This window comes from Diadema antillarum, unplaced genomic scaffold (assembly GCF_040938485.1).
Source record: "Diadema antillarum isolate AM-2024a unplaced genomic scaffold, OU_Dant_1.0 seq00000988_RagTag, whole genome shotgun sequence".
Classification (NCBI taxonomy): Eukaryota; Metazoa; Echinodermata; class Echinoidea; order Diadematoida; family Diadematidae; genus Diadema; species Diadema antillarum.
Window position 1 is genome coordinate 234,526 of NW_027271828.1, and position 20,380 is coordinate 254,905.

Consider the following 20,380-nt stretch of genomic DNA (forward strand, 5'->3'; position numbering starts at 1 on the left):
TGAAATTGAATTATGTTCGTGTCTAGGAGTTTTAGACCTCATAACCCCAACCGATATGCCTAGTGTGATTGCGATCGTTATAACCGTGTATTTAGGTCTACGCATTCACAAGCATGCTCAACCTCAAAATTTCACATTTCAATCTTATGTCCGATTTAATAAAAATTATGTTGCAATCAGTTGTGTCCGTCTGTCAGTCTTGGTATGTATGATTATCCCAACCAAATTAATATAAACATCGAGTAGATCTACGCTTTGGTTAAATTGTCTGCAGTATTTTGAAATGGCGCCCTCTGCCCATTCAAATGCGGGTCTCGGTGTTCGGGCGCGGTAAACAGAGTTCTGTGGCGGTAAACTGTGGCAGACGACTGCGTCGTTAAGTCGGGATGTCGAGTGAGGTGGCGCTATTCATAGTCAAGTAGATAATAGATAGATCACAAATGACGGATGGTTTGAACAAAAACAAAACACATGTTTTGACGTCCTGCGTACCATAATGAAGAAAAAGGGAAGGACGCCAAGTGAATGACAGGGTTGATTACCAGTATTGATTTGATTGAAGCATAAACTGAGGCTTGAAAATAAAATATGTGATAAAAAGAAAGAAAAAAAATAGATGGGATGCGGGGACACAAAATTTTCGAGAGTGGTGAGACTTTAGCCATTTCTGTACACAGACTGAATATACTGAATGTCGTAAGATCTTCGTACCAACGACTTGGGTGTGCTGTGAGTTGCACATAAAGATGCCGTATAACAACTTTTTACTACAAAAGAAACGAAAATAGTAAGATGGCAGTTAGTATGCTGTAGGAAGATCCCCAGGAACTCTTACAAATAAGGTAAGAACTCTAGGACCATCATATAACGGAGGATAGCACTTGATTTTCTCAGGAATGCCTTAGGTTTCTTTTGCGAATTTAACGGCAGCTAAACGAACTTCGTAAGGATAAAGGCCGTCGGAAAGTATAAAACCTCCGCGAAGGTCTTAGAATATTCCAGAACTCGAAGAAAATGTACGAACCCATCGTTCTTGAGAGTCTTTGTGACCTTGGCTGCAGAGCTTCTATTAGTGTCTGTGTGCTTTGAGTGCCGATTGGAACAGAGTACCCCATAATGTTGTACGCACTGCCCAACGCTCCTGGTAAGGTATGGATTAATCGAATAAGTCTATCATTAATACTTTTTCTTGGCATCCCCAGATTCAAGGCAACGACATCCTGCAACAAGAGCTCCAGCTCGTGAACTTATTATGACCTTCACGATTCTATTCTCCACACAACTGGAGAACGTCTCTCACTTTAATATTTCCATTTTTCCGTATTCCCCTATAATTATATTACCCTCCCAAAATTTAGTATGTATATGTGAATGTATATATATATATATATATATATATATATATATATATATATGTTGTGTGTTTGATTAAGTTGATCAAAGTGCATTTTGTACTGTAAGACAGTTGCATAAATTGTAAGATTTTGTACAAGTCTTTTTGTTTGTTTGTTTGTATAAATCTGCAGTTTGGTTATTCATTTCACTGTGAATACGATGATGATGTCGATCGAAATTCGCATGATGTATGATATATATATATATACATATATAGCATATACATACATATACTCAGTATGTATGAATGTACATACAGTATCCCTATATGATATGTATGTATATATAAATAATATGTGTGTAGAGAGAGAGAGAGAGAGGGAGAGAGAGAGAAGAAAATTTGGAGAGAGGTTCACACTGGTATCAATCACTATGTCCCCATTCACAGCATTTCTTTTTTTTTTTTTAGGAACAAATATCACAACATCATAAACCAGCATATAGCAAACATAGTATTGCAATGACAAACACCAAAGAAATGGGTACGCTAAATGAAATATGTCAGTGTCAAAAATCCTACACTTTATTGTGGGTGAGCCTGTTATTAGAGCTGATGTCCATTCACCCGTGACATGCAGAGAACAAAGCGGAAGTTATGCTTTATCGTACAGGCACACATTAAAAAAAAAGATATACATTACAAACAGATGACATAACGTCAGGCTATAGAAATGGAGTTAGGAAACTCGACAACAACCCATTGCTTCTTACCGACCTTTTGGCCCCAAACTGCGTCGGAGTAATATGTGACTTCCGATTGCTATTGTGATCTCAATCCAACACCTAAAATAATGCATATCGAACATGTGATTGTGATTTTTTTTTTCTTCTATCTTTAAACCTTCAAACAGTGGTTGTGACCAAGCAATATTCATAATCACTGAGATCGATCAGATATGAGCGAAAAATTCCTACGAACTGAATAAATAGATAACTTACGCACCCAAGTAAAATCTCATAAATATCACACCTTTTTTTTTTTTTTTTTTACTAGAAGCGAAGCGTCGAAACTGATGAATGGAAGATCATGAGTCATAGTCATTGGAGTGTTTATACTGGCCTGGAATACAGTCATGGACATAAATAACTGAGAAGGCACACACACATACATCCACGCAAATATGCATTTATGTATAGCACTATATCATATTAATATTACAGTTCCCACATTCGGAAACCCTTATGTACATACATATTGGGCAGAATCCTGCCATGAACAGCTGACAAACATCATAATCATTGATATATCAAAATCAACTCAATTAAAAGCAAATCACATCTACATGCGCCGGCTTGAACAGTTGTTGAAAGGCAGCTAGTCATATTTATCAGTACGCATGCATTTTTCACACGAATGACTGAAACCACACATTACTGATAATCTGTACAACTTGATGGTATTCAGTGCAACAATGACAACGAACTTTTACATGAATATGTTCCAGTGTTACCTGGGAAGTTTGCTGCATACTTTATCAACAATTTGGCCCAATAAATCATATTTCACTCTGGTTTTGCTGTATCGATTTGTGTGAACAACATGACGTAAAAGATGATATTGCAGTCAGCATACAGGATAATGCTTAAGCAGTTCTTATAGCAAAAAAATCTACAAAACACTAGGGTTAAAACGAAATCACATTTTCCGGCATTGTCTGCAACTGCTTCCAAAAAGTTTCATCTCTGACACAAAATGATCGAACTCACTGTTACGTCACTAAGGTATGACAATTAGTGTGTATTTTCCAAACAAAGGTAATGATTAAGTAGCTTATAAATGTAATTTCAAATGAATGGATATTGCGTTGCCATGGCTGAAATTAATGAGAACAAAAACACCTTGATTAATATTATGCTGTAACATGTCACTGTCGAGACATTTTGAAGGGCAGATTTCGAAAATATTCGGTGGATAGCAGGTTTGTAATATTCGTAATTGCGCTCAGATGCTGACAACTTACACAAAAGACCTGCCACTGGTGGCCCGCGCCAATGGAGTAAAACAAACATTTATACTTATACATATATATTTGGCATAAAAAATACTCATGTTTTCTTGTACAGTTAACTTATACCAGTCATAGTCCATATTGATAACCGCTCTTTGAATTGTGCATTATATTGCACACGCAGTATATCATAATCATGGTGAAAGCTTTCAATAATACCGCTTCCGTGTAAGCACTATTGTTAAAGAGTGCATCGTCATATTGCTATCCCACCTTTAGATACCCATTTATGCCTCCCGAACAACAAAGGGGAATAGGTGTAAAACACCTCTGAGTAAGGCTTCTTCTATCAGATGATTTATTCACAAGAGGCCTATACAGCGTAATATCTGCGTTCTCCATGTCGCTAGCATCAAAATCCGACAAACACAAGTACAGTAGAGCGTGACATTGATAGAGCAAAGCAATCCTGAGAAATCTACTAGCAAGCAGTGTCCAAACATGGTCTATCTAGGACGAAAAATGTTAGACTGCACATCATAATGATATATATATATATATACACTCAGACACGTGCGGCTTCAGTTTCTGAATCAGTAATGTTGGTTCTACATTGCTGCAGAGTATTATAGCAAATATCACAACATTTATATCATTATTAAGTGTTGGTAAGGAATCCACTGAAATGCTTTTTGGTATCGTCGTACATAATGTCGAAAGTCTTCAGTGAGTCAAAAACTAGCAAGAAAGCAATCACTGTGATCGGTTATCAGGAATCAATATTCAGGATTTGAGGTGTCATTCGTGTCAATGTGACACGAAAACGATGAAGACAATCACCGCTAACATGGCTAAAGCGCTCAAAAACAACGCCATACGGTTGCAAGGCCAGTTCACGTGCAAACCACGTTCGACTGGTTCAACAATCAGATGAATTCTGGCCGCCAGCAAGATTCCACAGAACATCTTCAGGACGACTGTCGTGTCTCCGGCCGTGGCTACGGAATATAATGCCGCCCTCTACCTGTCGACGTCAAGAGCATAAAGCGAGGCGTGAGTAGATACTCCAGCAGAACAAAAGCTTTTCCTCTCTCCCTCCCTCTTTCAACGGGCGATGAAATGGGATGCATGCTTTAGCTTTGACAGGGCCTTGCTCAAGTCTTGCATGAAGTCTTTAGGATGAACAACGAGAGGGAGCTCCAAGGAGCAGTTGTTGAAGATGTATTTAATCTGAAGAAGAGACAGAAAATAAAGCAATAGCAGTATTAACACCAGCCTGCTGACATGACAGTATCCTTGTCCAAGAAGTCATGATAGGGGTAAAAACCAATTCAGTGATTATCCATTTTTCATGCCATATTATATACAATTGCTAAATCATATGAAAAGATACATACATGTAAGTTACAGCAACAACAAAAACACAAATCAACATACATGCACATTTTGCATGGTTTATTATGTCTGTGTATTGTATAAGAAGGGGAATAAGGGCACTTATATTATTGATAAACTCGTAGGAATTGAGACCGCGTTCTGTCGGTACTGTAGCTGACGACATGTGAAAGCACCCTCTAATATTCGTGAAACATGGGATGAATCCCCCCCCCCCCCATACAACGCAACATGAAAAACAACAGTGGTGACACGATTAGTGTGACCTCGCAATTGTGAAAGCTCAAAATGATTATGAAAGAGAGTAAGCAGAACACACAATGGACTGTTTGCCATCTTTCTTTCTTGTCTGTTAATCTAGCGTCGGGGTCAGATCAATAGGGAAGTTCTATTGAAAAAAATACCTCACTGCATGCGGTGTACAAGGTTCTGCAATCCATAATAGCCTGGAAACCCACTGGTAATGAACTTTATTGAGCAAATAATATAGCAGACCGAATTTTCCCCCATAATTTCCCGTCCCTTCTCCCACTGCACAATAAAAGAGGAACGACTTTTGTCCAAAATTTTATATTTATTGGGAATATGCTACTGAAGTAGATTTTCTGTTGCTAGCTTCCCCCTTAGTTGCTAGCCCTCATATTTTTCTATACTCCTCTATCTAATATTCCTATACTCTTGAGATGAGATGACTTAAGAGTGATTTTGATCTACTTCAACTAAAAATACAACCATTTGGTCCCATCACGCACACATATCACGGTGCATTATAGTACTATTTCGTGCGTGTATACACAACTTAATATTTACAATCTAACTTTTTTAAGAACCGCGAATGCATTTCATGAAGAAAAGAGAGCATAATTATTATCATGTAGTTGGTATGCTCATATCACTCTGATGACCAGAGCTCACTAATCTTCCACAACATACCAAATTAATTTACCACAGCAGCTATGCTTTATGTATGGCTTTCCAAAAGAGCTCTATTAACCCTCTGTTTGCCGCTTTATACCTGCCCATAGGTTTGTGTGTGAAATTTGGCACAGAAAGACTTAACAGCCATTGATAAACGCATTGTAACCTCTGCTATGAACTCTAAAACACAAGACCCCCCCCCCCTTGTGCCCCGATTTGCATTCTGTGTAAGAATGTACGATTCCCGTTGCAGAATTGTCATTACCTTGTTGTGCAGCGAAAATACAAGATGACAGTGAATCTAACCTCTGTTAAGAACTCTAAAACAAAAGACCACCCCCTCTTGTGCTCCGATTTGCATTGTGTAAGAATGTACGATTCCCGTTGCAGAATTTTCTTTACATTGTTGTGCAGCGCAAATACAAGATGACAGTGAATCTAACGTCTGTTAAGAACTCTAAAACAAAAGACCACCCCCTCTTGTGCTCCGATTTGCATTCTGTGTAAGAATGTACGATTCCCGTTGCAGAATTGTCATTACCTTGTTGTGCAGCGAAAATACAAGATGACAGTGAATCTTTATATTTACTTATTTTTTTTTCTGCAGTTCTTTTCCCACTCAAAGATGGAAATTTTTTACAGCATGTCGTAATACCTCCGTGGGAGGGTAAATGACTCAATAAAACAAGAATGTCAACATCAAATCGGTCTTTGCCTTTTGCTGTTATCTTTTATGACTTGTTTAAACACATTTGCGACCCACAGATGAATGTCCCTGTGTATGAGACAAGCAAGCATTGGCCCGTGACAAAACATCACGTTGCATAGCATATGTATGTATACGTGTATGAGGGGGGGGGGGGGGGTATAACACAATAGTATTTGCCAGCTGAATGCCGGTCTTGTATAGTTGAAAAAAAAAAACCCACCAAATACCATTGGTTGTGTGACAAAGAAAACAAAGCTGGCAAAAGTGTCGCCTCGCTTCATCGTGCCAGGAATTCATCCTTCACGTTTTAATGATATTAAGAGTGAAAAGGGATGGATTGTAAAGTCACCAAAAAGTGTCACGGTGAGGGCACAAGCTTGTCTTGACACCAACAGACAAGTCATGGACACGTCAAGCGGTCACAAGGCATTTTTAGTTTTCTTTCTTTTGCCGTCTTTGTAAATAGCTTATGCAAAGTACATAACGAGACAATTTGGTTTATCAATTGCAACTAGGTTTACAAAGAACTTAAAGTTTACAATAAGATACAAAGATCAAATCTTGCATTCTTTGTAGCGATAATTGATATCCATCATAAGAAAATGATAACGGAATGTGAAATAAGATGTTTCGATTTTTCGAATTCATTTTTTTCCCGAAATTACAAGAGAAATTGTTGCATAACATTGTAATATGGCAGTTTTGTTTTTGTTTTATTTTGTGGTTTTTGTCAATATTTTGGCAAGATGCTCACCATGCTAGATTCGCGGAAACGATGTTTAGTGGCAGAGTCCACTTTTCATCACATGTTATGGATCAAGACCTTAACTTCAGCATTTTTGGTATAGGTATGATTAAACGGTGATTCCAAATAGTAATGCGTTCATCTATTCAGCACATATTGAACGTACCTAGCAAACGCCATCGGTGAATGAAAGACAAAAAACAACAACAACAACAACAACAACAACCAAGCAATAGGAATGATGCGCAAACAATCATGTGCCCGATGGGTACTACAAGGGAAGTGTGGGGATCCAACCACTCTGGCGACTCGATTCTCGTTTACCTCAAACTACATAAACACAGGTAAGCTCACCTCGTCTTTGGCACAGCCGAACCTTACGGGCTGGTTGGCGATTTCCGTGATGGTCCACTCGCACTGCTTTTTCGACGAGACTGCCTCTGCCTTCCGCGGTAGACCGGATTCCAGAACTGGTCCATTGTGGACTTGAATGATCTGTAGCGGCCGACCATAAATAAACAGATAAAAGAAAATATGTACATATTTTTTTCTTAGACAATGAAGATAGTAGATGTCGCACGATGCCTAATGGTGGTAGAAACTTTCGACCTTAGGGTTTTGTCAGCTTTATTGTCTGCTCTGAGCAGTTGAGCTATGTTCACCTCCGGGGGCAATGTGATGTCAATTATGAGATAAGATCGCCAATTATAATTATGTAACATATTGTAAGTCTCTTTAAGTTCGACCAGATATACACTGACACAAATACATAGTGAGAATAATTTGCAGTTTTTTTTTATTTCCTCTGCTCAGTGGCCACGAATAATAGACGCTCATTTTATTAAAGTGATGTAATCTGAAAATTGGTTGAATTGATAGGCTTGGATATGCTTTTTCTTTCACTCCCCTTTATCTTATTCTATTTCTATTCACATTTTATGAGTAGAGTATTGTACCCCTCAGAAAACTAGAATGAGTATGAAATAAGTTGCCAATCAGCTGTGTGATAACATTGTCATGAATGTGCAATCCTTGTCTGCTTCCTCTCTAACTCATATTCGCCAGCGCTCCCTCATCGGTATTTCAAGCATTACATTTAAATCATTGGCAATAGACGCTCACTGAATGCAAGATAGAACAAAATACAAATAAAACTTGTCGTACCTCGTTCCCCTTGACGTCCACACCCCACGGCGTCTCGTTGGAGATGCGTTTGCAGTTGACTATCTTCCCATGGGGGAGGCGGCGAACATGGAGTGTGATCTGTAGCGAGGGGTCAGCGGTGAAAAAACAAAAACAAAACAATTATACCTTCGCTCTCACATGGCTCTGTTCAGTTCAGTTTTAATTCTGTATTTCGTTGTTCATTTGTGTATTAACATGTACCAAATGAACAAAGTGTCTGCATAACTATGATTATAATTACGCAAAATATTTTTATATAAGTATTATAGTCTGAAGGAGAGTATCGCACGAGAATTTGATCGATGAACAGACTCAATTCTGATAAATCATTTGAGAAAAGAGAAATGATGTAAAGTATTAAAGTAGAACCTACCGTTTCCTTGCACGATGTGCTGATACATGTGTTAGCCCACGCGGCTTGAGTAATCATTTGATCGTTGACTTGCACGAGTTGGTCACCCACGTGGAAATTTCCGTAGATCTCTTTGTGTAACGAGCTCCTCCAACCAGCAATCCTAGATATGATTGATCACAACAGCGAGAAGAATAAAACAATTATTCAAGAACATTACCGCAAACATTTCAAAGCTCTCCTTTAAACATCGCTTTCCACCCTTTCTTTTTACGTATGCAAACTGTCATGGAAAATAACAATAGGATAGCTTGATTAAAAGCTACCTGAAAATGTGCTCTTTGTCGTCTTAGAAATAAGTGATTACTTATTGGTGTTTAAATCTCGTTCGTATTTTTTAATAACCCTGACTCCCTCATAAATTACCTGTACTGTAGTCAAAACAGTCAAACAGTCAAAATAAATAAATTAGTGAAAATGATGCATTGGTGTGAAAAAAAAAACATGTTTTTTTTTTCATTGAAATTACATTATTTCTAACAGCATGGTTAATGAGATGGTGATCCTTCGATCGAGCATAGATGATTTTCTACATTTATTTTCGCCATTTATGAACATTATAGAATATCTATCGCCAATGACAGCGAGGCAGACATTGGTTATACAGGCTATAGAGACACTGAGACACTCACCAGACTTTGCCGTGGATTTCGACAAGGGCAAGAGCATCGTTCACGATGGATTTTTCCAAGACGACAGCTATCGGTTTCGCTAGGGCTTGCTCCCGGATAAGATTACTAGAGAAAAAAAAAATAAATCAATAATCATAAACAATGAACATACATGTATGCATGTATGTATGTATGTATGTAGACATATATCCATACACGCAAAATAATCATAATTCAAATGATAATTCAGTGAAATGACAAATCTCAAACGCAGCAAAAAGTATAACTTGCAAATGTTTTTAAAATCTGTTCAAAATATACGTAAGTTAAGACTGTTTTTACGTCCACTACTAAAAGAGCAATCCATCAACAAGTTCAAGTTCATTTGAGTAAAATAACCTACATGAAAATGTTAGTCAGGTTATAGTTTAGCGAGAAAATTAGTGATATCTGCTTTTTTGTTGTTTTTGTTGTTGTTGTGTGATACGACTGAACTATACGTATGCAGCAAACTTTAATGTAACAATTCGAACTTTTTTTTTTTATATCACTGCTCCCAATGTTAAATCGTGGCTTTAAACTCACTCAGTGAAGCAGAAGAGATTGGTAGGTCTTGACGGGAAGGTGTCGTAATGGTTTAAAAGAGGACTCTGCCGGGTCGGATGCATAGCAGGGCACGTTTCTCTCCTGTGGAGTGCTCCCTTTACTCTCGTGTCCGAACTTGGAGGGGTGGTAATCGTGGGCAGAGACGACTTCCGCAGTGGTAATGCTGGCGGCGTGTCCGCCGAAATGTCAGAGTCTGCTTCCAAAATGAAGGAGTTTCTTTGACCGCCGGGCTTTTTCAGGTTAATGTATGTATGCGTGGTGCCATCGTCGTTCAGAATTTTTTCTAATTCGGCGCGGTCTGTGATGCCAGCGTTGATGGCAAAGTTTTCAATCAGCGGAGACAAAGGCGAGCCGTCCGGTGAGTCCCTGGCGGGTTGTGTCTGACTCTTGGGGTTTATCTTGACGGGGATGCTTGGTGTGGCCTCCGATGGGGCTTTGTCGCTTGACGCCATGTTCATTGACTTTTGGAATGGTAGAGTGTCGTATGGAGGCTCAGACTTCACGCGACTGCCTTCGTCATTTTCCTCGTCGCTGTCTACTGCGCAGGAGTTTTGGCGTGAGCTCGAGTCACCGAACCCACTTTCGTGGGACATCCCACTCTCTCTAACTTGTCTCTCCTCGTATTCACCTGTCACGATATAGAAAATGGAGTCAAATCAATTATCTATAATATCCCATATAAACATTTTTATTCAGTGAGATCATGTGGTTTGGTATCCTACGTCTCTTTCCCTCTGTCTTTACTTATCTATCTCATCTCAAATCTAAGTATCATCCTACTACATCTAGGCACATTTAACAAGCACGCAAAATTAGTAAGAAATAGAATAATCTAGGTAAAGGCACACACCTAGTATATATATATATATATATATATATATATATATATATATAAAACATATCCTATATATTCGTATATTTCTGACAATAAAAAACATACCATGTGTATTTTTGATGAATATGGATTTTCTCCAATTCCTGGAACCGAAGCCGGCTCCTTCTGACGACCGCGGTGACGATACCGGAGAGTCCGACCCGAGCATGGCCAAGTCTTCCTCGCCGGGGTCGAAGAAGATCGTCGAGGGCAGATCGCAGGGAGAGTACTCACAGATTTCGTCACTAGATGTCGACGACCGATCCGAACCCTGTGAACACCGAGACGATGCGGAGACGCCGCTGTCACGATACTGTCGTCATGAAAATTTTGGTGATAGTAACATTGGTATCTGTCATTTGCACCTCATCTGACATACACTACACAGCCCAGTAATGATCAACTACCCATTCATTTGTTTTCTCTTGTGTTCATGTATTCATTTATTTATTCATTTATTTTCATTCATGTATTCAATATTTTCATTATTTAGGGCTCGGGCAGAAATTATACAGCCACGTGAAGATACCCCGTACAACCCAACGCTCCGCTATCTCCCTCCTAATAGACAGGCACACAGACAGACAGACACACACACACACACACACACACACACACACGTACACACACACACATACACACACATACACCCGCGCATAACTTTCTTATTTCTTTTCTTCGCCCAAAATGTCTCATCTAACCGGCTTACAAGAGAGCATGTTCTCGAATTTGGGGCTAAAACCATAACCAACATGAGATGATTATTGCCATACCGGTTCCGGTCGTGAAGCGGGACGGCTGTCCAGGGTGCTATCTGATGAGTGAATTGAGTCTGAAGAATTCGTCCTCAGGTCGATCATTTTCCGTGGTTTCCTCGGCTTTACCTTCTTGTTAGTCGCAAAGTTCATGAACACCGCGTACCATTTTTCCATGTCATCTCTGACAATGAAAGAAGAAGAAAATTTTATGGTAGTGGTGATTATTTTTTTTTACTCTGCTTTAGGGTAAAGTCAGCTTCAAACATAATTATGTCGTGGAGGTGCTGTTGTTGTTGTTGTTTGTTTGTTTTTTACTTTGTGCTTGAAGTGAAATTTGCATGTGACTTACTGGTTGTCTGGACGGAAGTAATTCGGATGTGATCCACTGACAACGATGAGCACGTTCTCCGCTTTCTTCTTGGTCTTCATCACGACCTTGTGTACCAGAAGTGACGTCATGAGATGGATGGTGGTACACTGACTGACGGATGTCTTCCTCTGCCGGCCCGATGTCGGGTTCGTCTCAGAGCTACGCTTCATGGCCTTCTCGTCCTTGTATCCATAAAGCATGAGGCTGCTTCCTCCAACGGTCTGGAGAACGAAGTACCGGCGGGACTTTTTCTGTATGTATGAAAAAAATGAGAAAAGAAAAGACAGAATTAGAGATTTTTCAGCAATAGTCATTGATTTCCAATGTCCAATTCTATATTTTATGCTCTCATACAAACTCTGCAAATACTAGTATTATATTCTATGACGCCCTTGTATTTGCACGACGGTGTAATACAATATAACTAATACACATAGCTTTGCTCATCAGATAGGGACAAGTATTGCACAAACTCTACAAAGGCGCCGCTGCAATCGATGATTTTGCCCAAATGGAAAAGAGTTCTGTATCTGAAACACACACGGAAACTATATGAACACGCATTCATACAGGTAAAAATTGTTTTATGTTTTCATTTGCGTATTTACGGGTGTCCGTGTGTTATGCGCAAAGGGGAAATGGGACGTTTGTTTCTGTTCGTGCAATGATGTTCATGAAAAGAAGTCTAATTCAGGCATCATCTATTCTTTGTTTCAATCAGAGACTGAGTACTTCCAGTTCTTTATGAAGACAATTAAGTGGGAGAAACCCTTATCAACATTTGATGTTACCCCAAGTAGGCTTGCAGATAACCTATCGTATGATTCTATCTTCGTCTGGTAGTGCCACCAAAGTAAAGCCATCAGATGGAAGAAAATTCAGTTCATTTCCTCTTTCTTCCTGAATGACAGCAATCTGTGTGCGATCTTTGATATTCTGATTTCGATAGTCCTCGTGGCAATGCCATGCAATAACATGATAATTTATTATACGAAGACACGATTATTATGAAGATGTATTTGAGTGTCATGCTTCTTCCCTTTAGAAGGAATGGACGTTTCTGAAATGAAGGATTAAGTTAGTCTCAGAAAAAAAAGAGTTGATATTTTGATATTCATGTGCGCTGGACAGTGAAACAGATATCGAACAAAATAACAGACTACCGTCATAACCCCCAAGAGACGTTTTGAAATGAGATACTTACAGACGTTTGCATTTCGTTGAAAAGAGCCTTGATAATTTACCTCATTGTGGTAATTTCATTTGATAATTCAAATATTTTCGACGATGAAAACAATTTTTGTGGTATTGCGCTAATACAGTGTAGTTATATGTGTCAACATATCATGTACGCAGCAACTATTGATGAGGAATGAGGTTTTTTTTTTCTACCTTAAACGAAAGGTAGACAACTCATGAATAAATCCACACGTGGGGAGGTAATATCTGAAACGTCTCATATTTTACTTGTTTATAATAAGTATATTTACGTTTGCGTGTCATACTTCCTTCCTGTTCGAAAGTTGTTGAGAGAAGATTGAACATTAACTCAACAACCATCAGTTTCTGAAGTAAGTAAGTAAGTTATCAAAAATGATTGAGATGTCACCGGTAATCTGATTTGGAGGTTTCGATCGGGAAGAGAGGCAGATATTATTTAGAAATGAACAAGAATGCGGAACACATATTAATTATTTGTTCCGGGGGTTAGAGGTTTATCGATAACACTGGTATGCACAGACTCCATGGTTCTAAAATAGGAAAGAATATAATCCCGTGAGGCGTGAGTAGAGATTAAAACCAAATCAAAGTTCATATATACGCAGCTAATTTCCTGTCCACAGTTACGGTCCATGCCTCTGTCGTGACACAGTAAGGCTGTTCAAATATATATATATATATATTTTTGAGGGGGAGGGGAGTAATGATTTGGCTGTGCGCAGATGAGCCAATGCGTGTTGTTTTGGGTATGTTTACAATGTTTTGTTAGTTTGAAAAATCGTGGTTTGACATCCAATTAAGCTTTAATATAGAGTGAAATCAAACCAAGGAAACTAACGAAAGCAGTGAAATCAAAATCAAAGAAAATACAAGAAAGTCAGCTTTTCACTGATGTACAACTGTTTGATGTGATGATGCAACCACTTACAATACTCCCATGAGTTTGCAAATACAAAATACTGAATTTACTCTACAGATAGCAACATACTTATTGCAACAACAGATTGCAACAATCTACCTCTTGTCTATCGGTGCAAGTATGTCGATTGTAGTAAGAAAGCAGAGATCAAAACTTTTTTCCAAGGTTATACAGATTTTCAAGTAGAACTACTTATCAATTCAGTTGCTGTAAACTCACATATTATTACAAAGGAATCTTGCTTATTTTTAAAATCGTTTTGTTGTATTTCGTTAATATGTTTTCTTATCACAGATGTCCCAATCTATACTATGTCCATAAGGCGTGTTTATGTTGTTTTGTTGTCGATATCCAACACTCGATGCCTGCTAACACGAAGTAATTAAAACTGAACAAGAATCTCGGGGGCGTCTGTTATGATTTCATATTTTAGTGTTTTATATTAGGCCCTACTACCAACTACTATATACATCTAAGTGAATCTTTCATTTCTGTAAAGGTATATTTTTCAACTTCAATTTCAATTTCAATTTATTTTCGTATTTTTCAATGAAAATGCATGCCATCTAACAAAATAACACGATAAAAAGTGAAAAAAATTCCCGTCATTGCTCTATAGCAGTCGGTTTCCCTGATGATTGAGGAAACCAAATGAAAATAGAGATCGATTTCACTCCACCTCTGAAACTTTCTCCCATCACACAGCTATCTCTGCTCATTCTTCTCGGACATAATGCGAATGTGCGAAGCCTATAATCGGTGTGTATTTCGTTTCTGCATATTATAGGCAGGAATATTAATCTATTCTGAGAAGGCGTTGTCATGTGAGGTTCATTTCACTTTGTTGGAATCAAAACCGATCAAAGCAGTTACCAATCGAGCACACAAAGGAGGAATGACGATTTCAAAGACACTGGTAGGCCTATACTGACAAAAATAACAAACATTGACGATGACTGATACGAAAACTTCCGAGTATACGCTCCGACATCTGAGTGCATGGCTCGACAGCCAGCCAACGTACCGCCTCTCTGAACTATACCGCCCCGAATTCAGCGGACAGGGAGCGTTATCCGGAGCATATTACGAGGGAGTTGCGTCGGGTTGAAAGCAGCTCAAGAACCTAAGGGCGGGGCGCGGGGCGAGGGGCGTCTGTAACGCGGGAACTCACGGGCATTGTTTGATAGGTCGGGGTGTTGTAAACTGTAGGCACATTATACAAGCGTGTTAAAACTATCTTATGATAACTGCAGATCATTTTGTTTATTGCAATGGGATTACCAAGACTACCCATTCCTCTACATTGCTTACCAACTCACTGTGTGCATTCCGAAGAAATAAACGAGGGAATTTCGATACAAAACAACGCTTTATTCTTCAAATCCATCACAGGACAAATGTGATGCACAATACAATCAGAGTGGTGCAGTCAATGTTTCAATAATAAGGAAAGAGGGAAGTGTTTCCGAAGGAAGTTAGAAATTCGTTCTCACGACAGATGCTGCATGTCAAAGCGAGTTGAGGGGATTGTATGCTTTACATTATTTTGTTAAGGTTTTGTAGTTTGTTTGTTTGTTTTTTGCATTTGTTCATTTGATTGTTTGAAGGGGAGGGAGAGTGCATAGATGAATACCATATTCCACTCACCTGAAAGTGCAAAGTTGTTCCTCCCTTGATTATAATTTCTTCACCAGGAACCAGATATCCTCTGTGTAGAACTGATCCTGGCTCCATTTTTGACTGTCTGTCAACCTGGTAGTCCGATTATTTTGGAATGCAGTCCCGATAGTCTGCGGTGACAAGTTTTAAAACATGGAAGTAATTCGAAAAAATGAAATCTAATGAAGAAAAAGTTCCTTTTAAGGAAACATTTTGGAGGACTTACCGAGTATGCTAATTTGTTTGCATTAAAGTTCGTGATTTTTGTTTTTTATCTACAGACCCTAGAAACAAGTTTTTTTTTTTTTTTTAATGTTAATATTACAAACTTCTGTTCAATACATTATGTATAAGGAATTGAGTTTGCTTTCATTACAGTTGTTGTAATGTTTGCAAAAGCCTCGGGCAAGTATTCAAATCATATAAAAGTGAAAAAAAAAAAGTTTTCCTGTAAGTTCTGAATAGAATTTGAATGCATTATAGTAAGCTGGTTAGTAACTATTACACGATCAAAGTCACAACAGATACACCATTCTTTGTATGGCAGAGTGTGAGGTCACGGTCGGGCTCATGTTGGCAAGGATTAGAATATATCTCAAGTATATAAACCGAAATCTACAGATATAAATACCAAAGACATAAAAACCAGATGAATAAAACGATACCAAAACTTATACGCTGAGTAAGCGGGTCTGAGTAGACAAACCAAAAGAGTACGACGCAGCTGACCTCAACGTCATCAACTTCATTTTTTGCATTGAATGAGGTCCATCGCACCTCAAATTGTTTGTTTGTTTGTTTGTTTATTCGTTTGTTTTATTTAAACACGGGTTAAAATACTTGCACTCAGCCGTTAGGCTATTTTTCAGCAAGTCTGTATGATATACAGAAAAAGATGTAGTGATACAATCAACGTATAAGATAATACATACACAATAATCATTACAACGAAACAAAAAGATGAGAGGGAAAAAATACATATATAGCCAACACTCTTTGGCAGAATCAAATACAAAAACAGTAAATCGCAGGGGAAACAAATCTCGGAAAAAAGAGAAATCAAAACAAAAGTCATTACTCAGAAACAGAAAAATTATAAATCAAGTAAGAAAACAGAATCGATATCCTTTAGAAATTGTGCTAGCCTTGTACATGTTCTCATGGCTTCGGATAATTGGTTGAATAATTGAGCTGCTATATATATAGTGCTACTTTTACAGAATTGGCTTTTGGTTTTGGTAACAATACCTTAAATGCCGAGTTCCTGAGATTGTAATTAGATACTTTTATGTTAACTTGATAAGGCAGAAAATCAGGTAGGACGTTATTTAAGACTTTGTAAATAAAAAAAAAACAAGGTCTATTTTTCACTTTGGCACTGAGGCAGTCAATATGCGGCCTCCCATACAAATCTCGTCTATTGTGACGATAATCCACTTTAAGAACAGTTCGCAATGCTCTGTTCTGAAGTAGGCCTATTTGAAATCTTTTCATGTGAAGTCTTTTCACCTCAAATTGTTTGTTTCGTTCATTGTGTAATTTTCTCTTCAGCAGTGTGGCGACACAGATGTTTGTGCTCCTTAAAGTCACTTTATCTGTATATATTTAGATGTAACAGCTGTCCGAATAATCCAAAAACATGTTTGGGTGGCAAGAATGACCACTGGAAATAATATCATACCTGAAAGTTATACGAGGAGCAATGATAGGAACATTGAAAATACATACATAAGCAAGACCAGAGGAATAACATCATGGACGCATACGCACAACGCAAACACAACAGCAAAACGTTAAAATCTGGGGTCCACCAATTCGTGAATGTCTTATGCATGAGAGACCTTTCGCTCATAAGACTTGCGTATGAGAGACTTCGTGAAATGAATTGTACTTCTCCTTGAAAGTATCTCATTGCTCATACGAGCAACTCCAGGACTGATAAAGGATAGGAGAACGAATATGAGCCGGTCGCATGACACAAATTAATGAGCATGATTTGATATCAGTTCATCACAATAAGCATATGAATAAGTCTCAAAAGGTAGCACAGTAACAAATGAACGAAAAAACATAAACCCCTGAAAAAATACATATATAAACAAACATTCTCATAACAAGCGCATGGAATTTTGGACGTCGTTTTTCAAAATTATTCGCTAAACTTCAATTTAATACAACTTACCGATAAATTTCGATGCGATTGAAGATTGAAGGAGGATGAACTGAGATTATGAACAGGTAAATGAATGTGTCCTCGATGTGTAGTGTCCCACTTTGTTTTGCAGCCACAAAAGCTACCGGAAATAAAAACAGAACATAAAATGTCAAGGCAAGTCGTCGGGATTTCTAAGCAACTGCCAAGAGTACCTGGCTCGTGCCTAAGGTCTTCGTGAGCTTGCAGCAGACTGATTTATCCAACGTCGAGTGCCGCGAGTTTGAAGTCACGAAGAAGTGGAGTGTGACGAGTTGAATTGCTAGACGCTAGACGTATTTACAGGTGTTTTATCAAATCCCCTAACACGCTAAGGTCTGATTGTACGTTTTGCCGTATCCAAGCCTTCGATAAAATACACAAATGCATATTTCGCAACCTTTATCTTCTCGGTCTGTTTCCTTATACACTCTTGCAACGTATCCTGATTTTATGAGATATAATATCATAACGATGACTGGATGCGAGACTAACGCATGCTACGTCAAGGGAAATTCCCTACTTCTAACAACATACGGTGGAGGAAGGGGGGAGGGACGTATTCAATGCCTAGAACAATCTACCGATGGCAGACATATAGCCATTGTTTACCCAATGGCGGTCGAGAACGCCATTACGGCTGGGGAAAAGCCCCCCTTGCTTCATAGAGAAAAAGAGGAATGACAAACGCAAATACATTTCACACGCCTTTGAATGGCAATAGTTGTACAAGTGGGAATTGCTTCCATCTCCTATTTTAGGGGATTTTTATTTTCAAAGAGGACTGACTCGTCACAATAAAACTGCTGTTCGCGGCTTGCCTCTGCTCCTATACTTGCGTCACATCGTCCAAAGGGGGACTTCCTACATAGGACAGAAAACCAAAACAAAATCAAGTGGACAGTATACACCGACTGTCAATATTTACCGTCAAACTTTCATCTTCGTTTTCAGAGTTTGTGAACACTCTACTCTTGCAGATCCAATGGTTTAGAGGGCAAGTAACGTTTGTGTTACATAATCATTATTCTTCCATTATGTATCCGGTAATGGTCAGTAATGGTCAATGTTTGGAATGACCACTGGTATTATTTTCCGTTCTCCATCTTTCTATGTTAAGGTCCTTGCACAGAATATTTGCAGCATTCTTGCTTCTGGTCTCTTTCAAAACATCCCTCGCCATAAAGCAGGGCCATGGCATCAATTGGATATTATACAGGGATACTACTAGTATTATAGTGAATTTAGTACTCTATGCAACTTGTGAACAAGGTGTTCAAATTTTGTTTTATTCCTCCGATGAAATGCACAATGTCAGTCCTGCAATGACCACGGCGTGTTAACGGATATCTGACTATGGTCGGATAATGATTTCGTCGTTGATCTCTTGTAGAATATGCAGAGACACGTATCATAAGAGCTATCATCGTTGATTACGGCCACATGATACTTTTTATACTTGTATAGATAGATAGATAGATAGATAGATAAATAGACAGATAGATAGATAGATAGATAGATAGATAGATAGATAGATAGATAGATAGATAGATAGATAGATAGATAGGTAAATAAATAAGTAAGTAAATAAATAAATAAATAAATAAATAAATAAGTAAATAAATAAATAAATAAATAAATGAGAGGAGAAGAACCGGAAGAGGAACAAATACAAAATACAGCACAAGGAGGTATTTTGAGACGAGCAAAAGCAAAATGGACCATAAATAACAATGCATCACATACAATAACAGTGAAAGAGAACATCAGCTGTCTGCGTGCCTCGAAACAATGACGAGTACTTACTCTGTAAGTAATTACTCATGATAAGAGTTTCAAATGGTGATTTATCAAAGCTAGATGTCGTTCTGATGAAAAAGGTAATGCTTGAAACTGACAGGACACGGAGATCGCAAGTAAATATGATGGACGGACATTCTTTTGCTTCGGAAGGTATTTTTGTACCCGTCTTAAAGGGTATAAACTTTACTTTTTTAACCAGTCTCCTAAGGGATAGCGTTAAACAAAAACGCTGATGACCAACCGATGACAAAGCTGAGACAACGTATGCTTCTCGGGGGCGGATCCAGGGAGGACCGCAACCGGCGCAAGCCCACCCCCCCCCCCCTTTATTTTTGGTTGAAACAAAAGAAATAAAAAGAAAAAAATGGGGGGAGGGGTGCGTGCGCCCCCTTTAATTTTGTAAACGCACCCCCTCTTTACGGAATTCCTGGATCCGCTCCTGCTTCTGATGCATTTACATTCCATCAAAACAGAGTTCAAGGAAATTATAAATCCATTTCTTTTGCGGCATGGTTGTGTCTTTATGTAACAAAGGTGATTAGAAAGACTTTGAGAGGTTTTATCTCTGAGATGCCAGTTTCATCTCGTTGATGTGTTTGTCTTCATCTTATATTTTCAACTTTTTAGGAACTTATATGTAACAAAATATAATATAATATA

General features: G+C 38.4%; 1 protein-coding gene across 2 annotated transcripts; it reads right to left on the bottom strand.

Moving 5' to 3' along the window:
- Positions 1-1,914: 1,914 nt before the first annotated feature.
- On the bottom strand, positions 1,915-18,167 carry LOC139742221 (uncharacterized). 2 transcript variants are annotated; one of them, XM_071652798.1, is made up of 11 exons: positions 17,909-18,167; positions 15,715-15,857; positions 11,907-12,178; positions 11,573-11,738; positions 10,866-11,070; positions 9,905-10,553; positions 9,341-9,445; positions 8,670-8,811; positions 8,276-8,374; positions 7,466-7,606; positions 1,915-4,574 (listed from the first exon to the last, which is right to left on the bottom strand). In XM_071652798.1, the coding sequence occupies exons 2-11, from the start codon at positions 15,799-15,801 to the stop codon at positions 4,449-4,451; spliced, it is 1,992 nt and encodes a 663-aa protein (XP_071508899.1). In that variant the 5' UTR covers positions 15,802-15,857; positions 17,909-18,167; the 3' UTR covers positions 1,915-4,448. The 2 variants fall into 2 exon arrangements, with proteins under 2 accessions (XP_071508899.1, XP_071508898.1); XM_071652797.1 differs by having other exon boundaries at positions 10,866-11,112.
- Between the last annotated feature and the right edge of the window lie 2,213 nt (positions 18,168-20,380).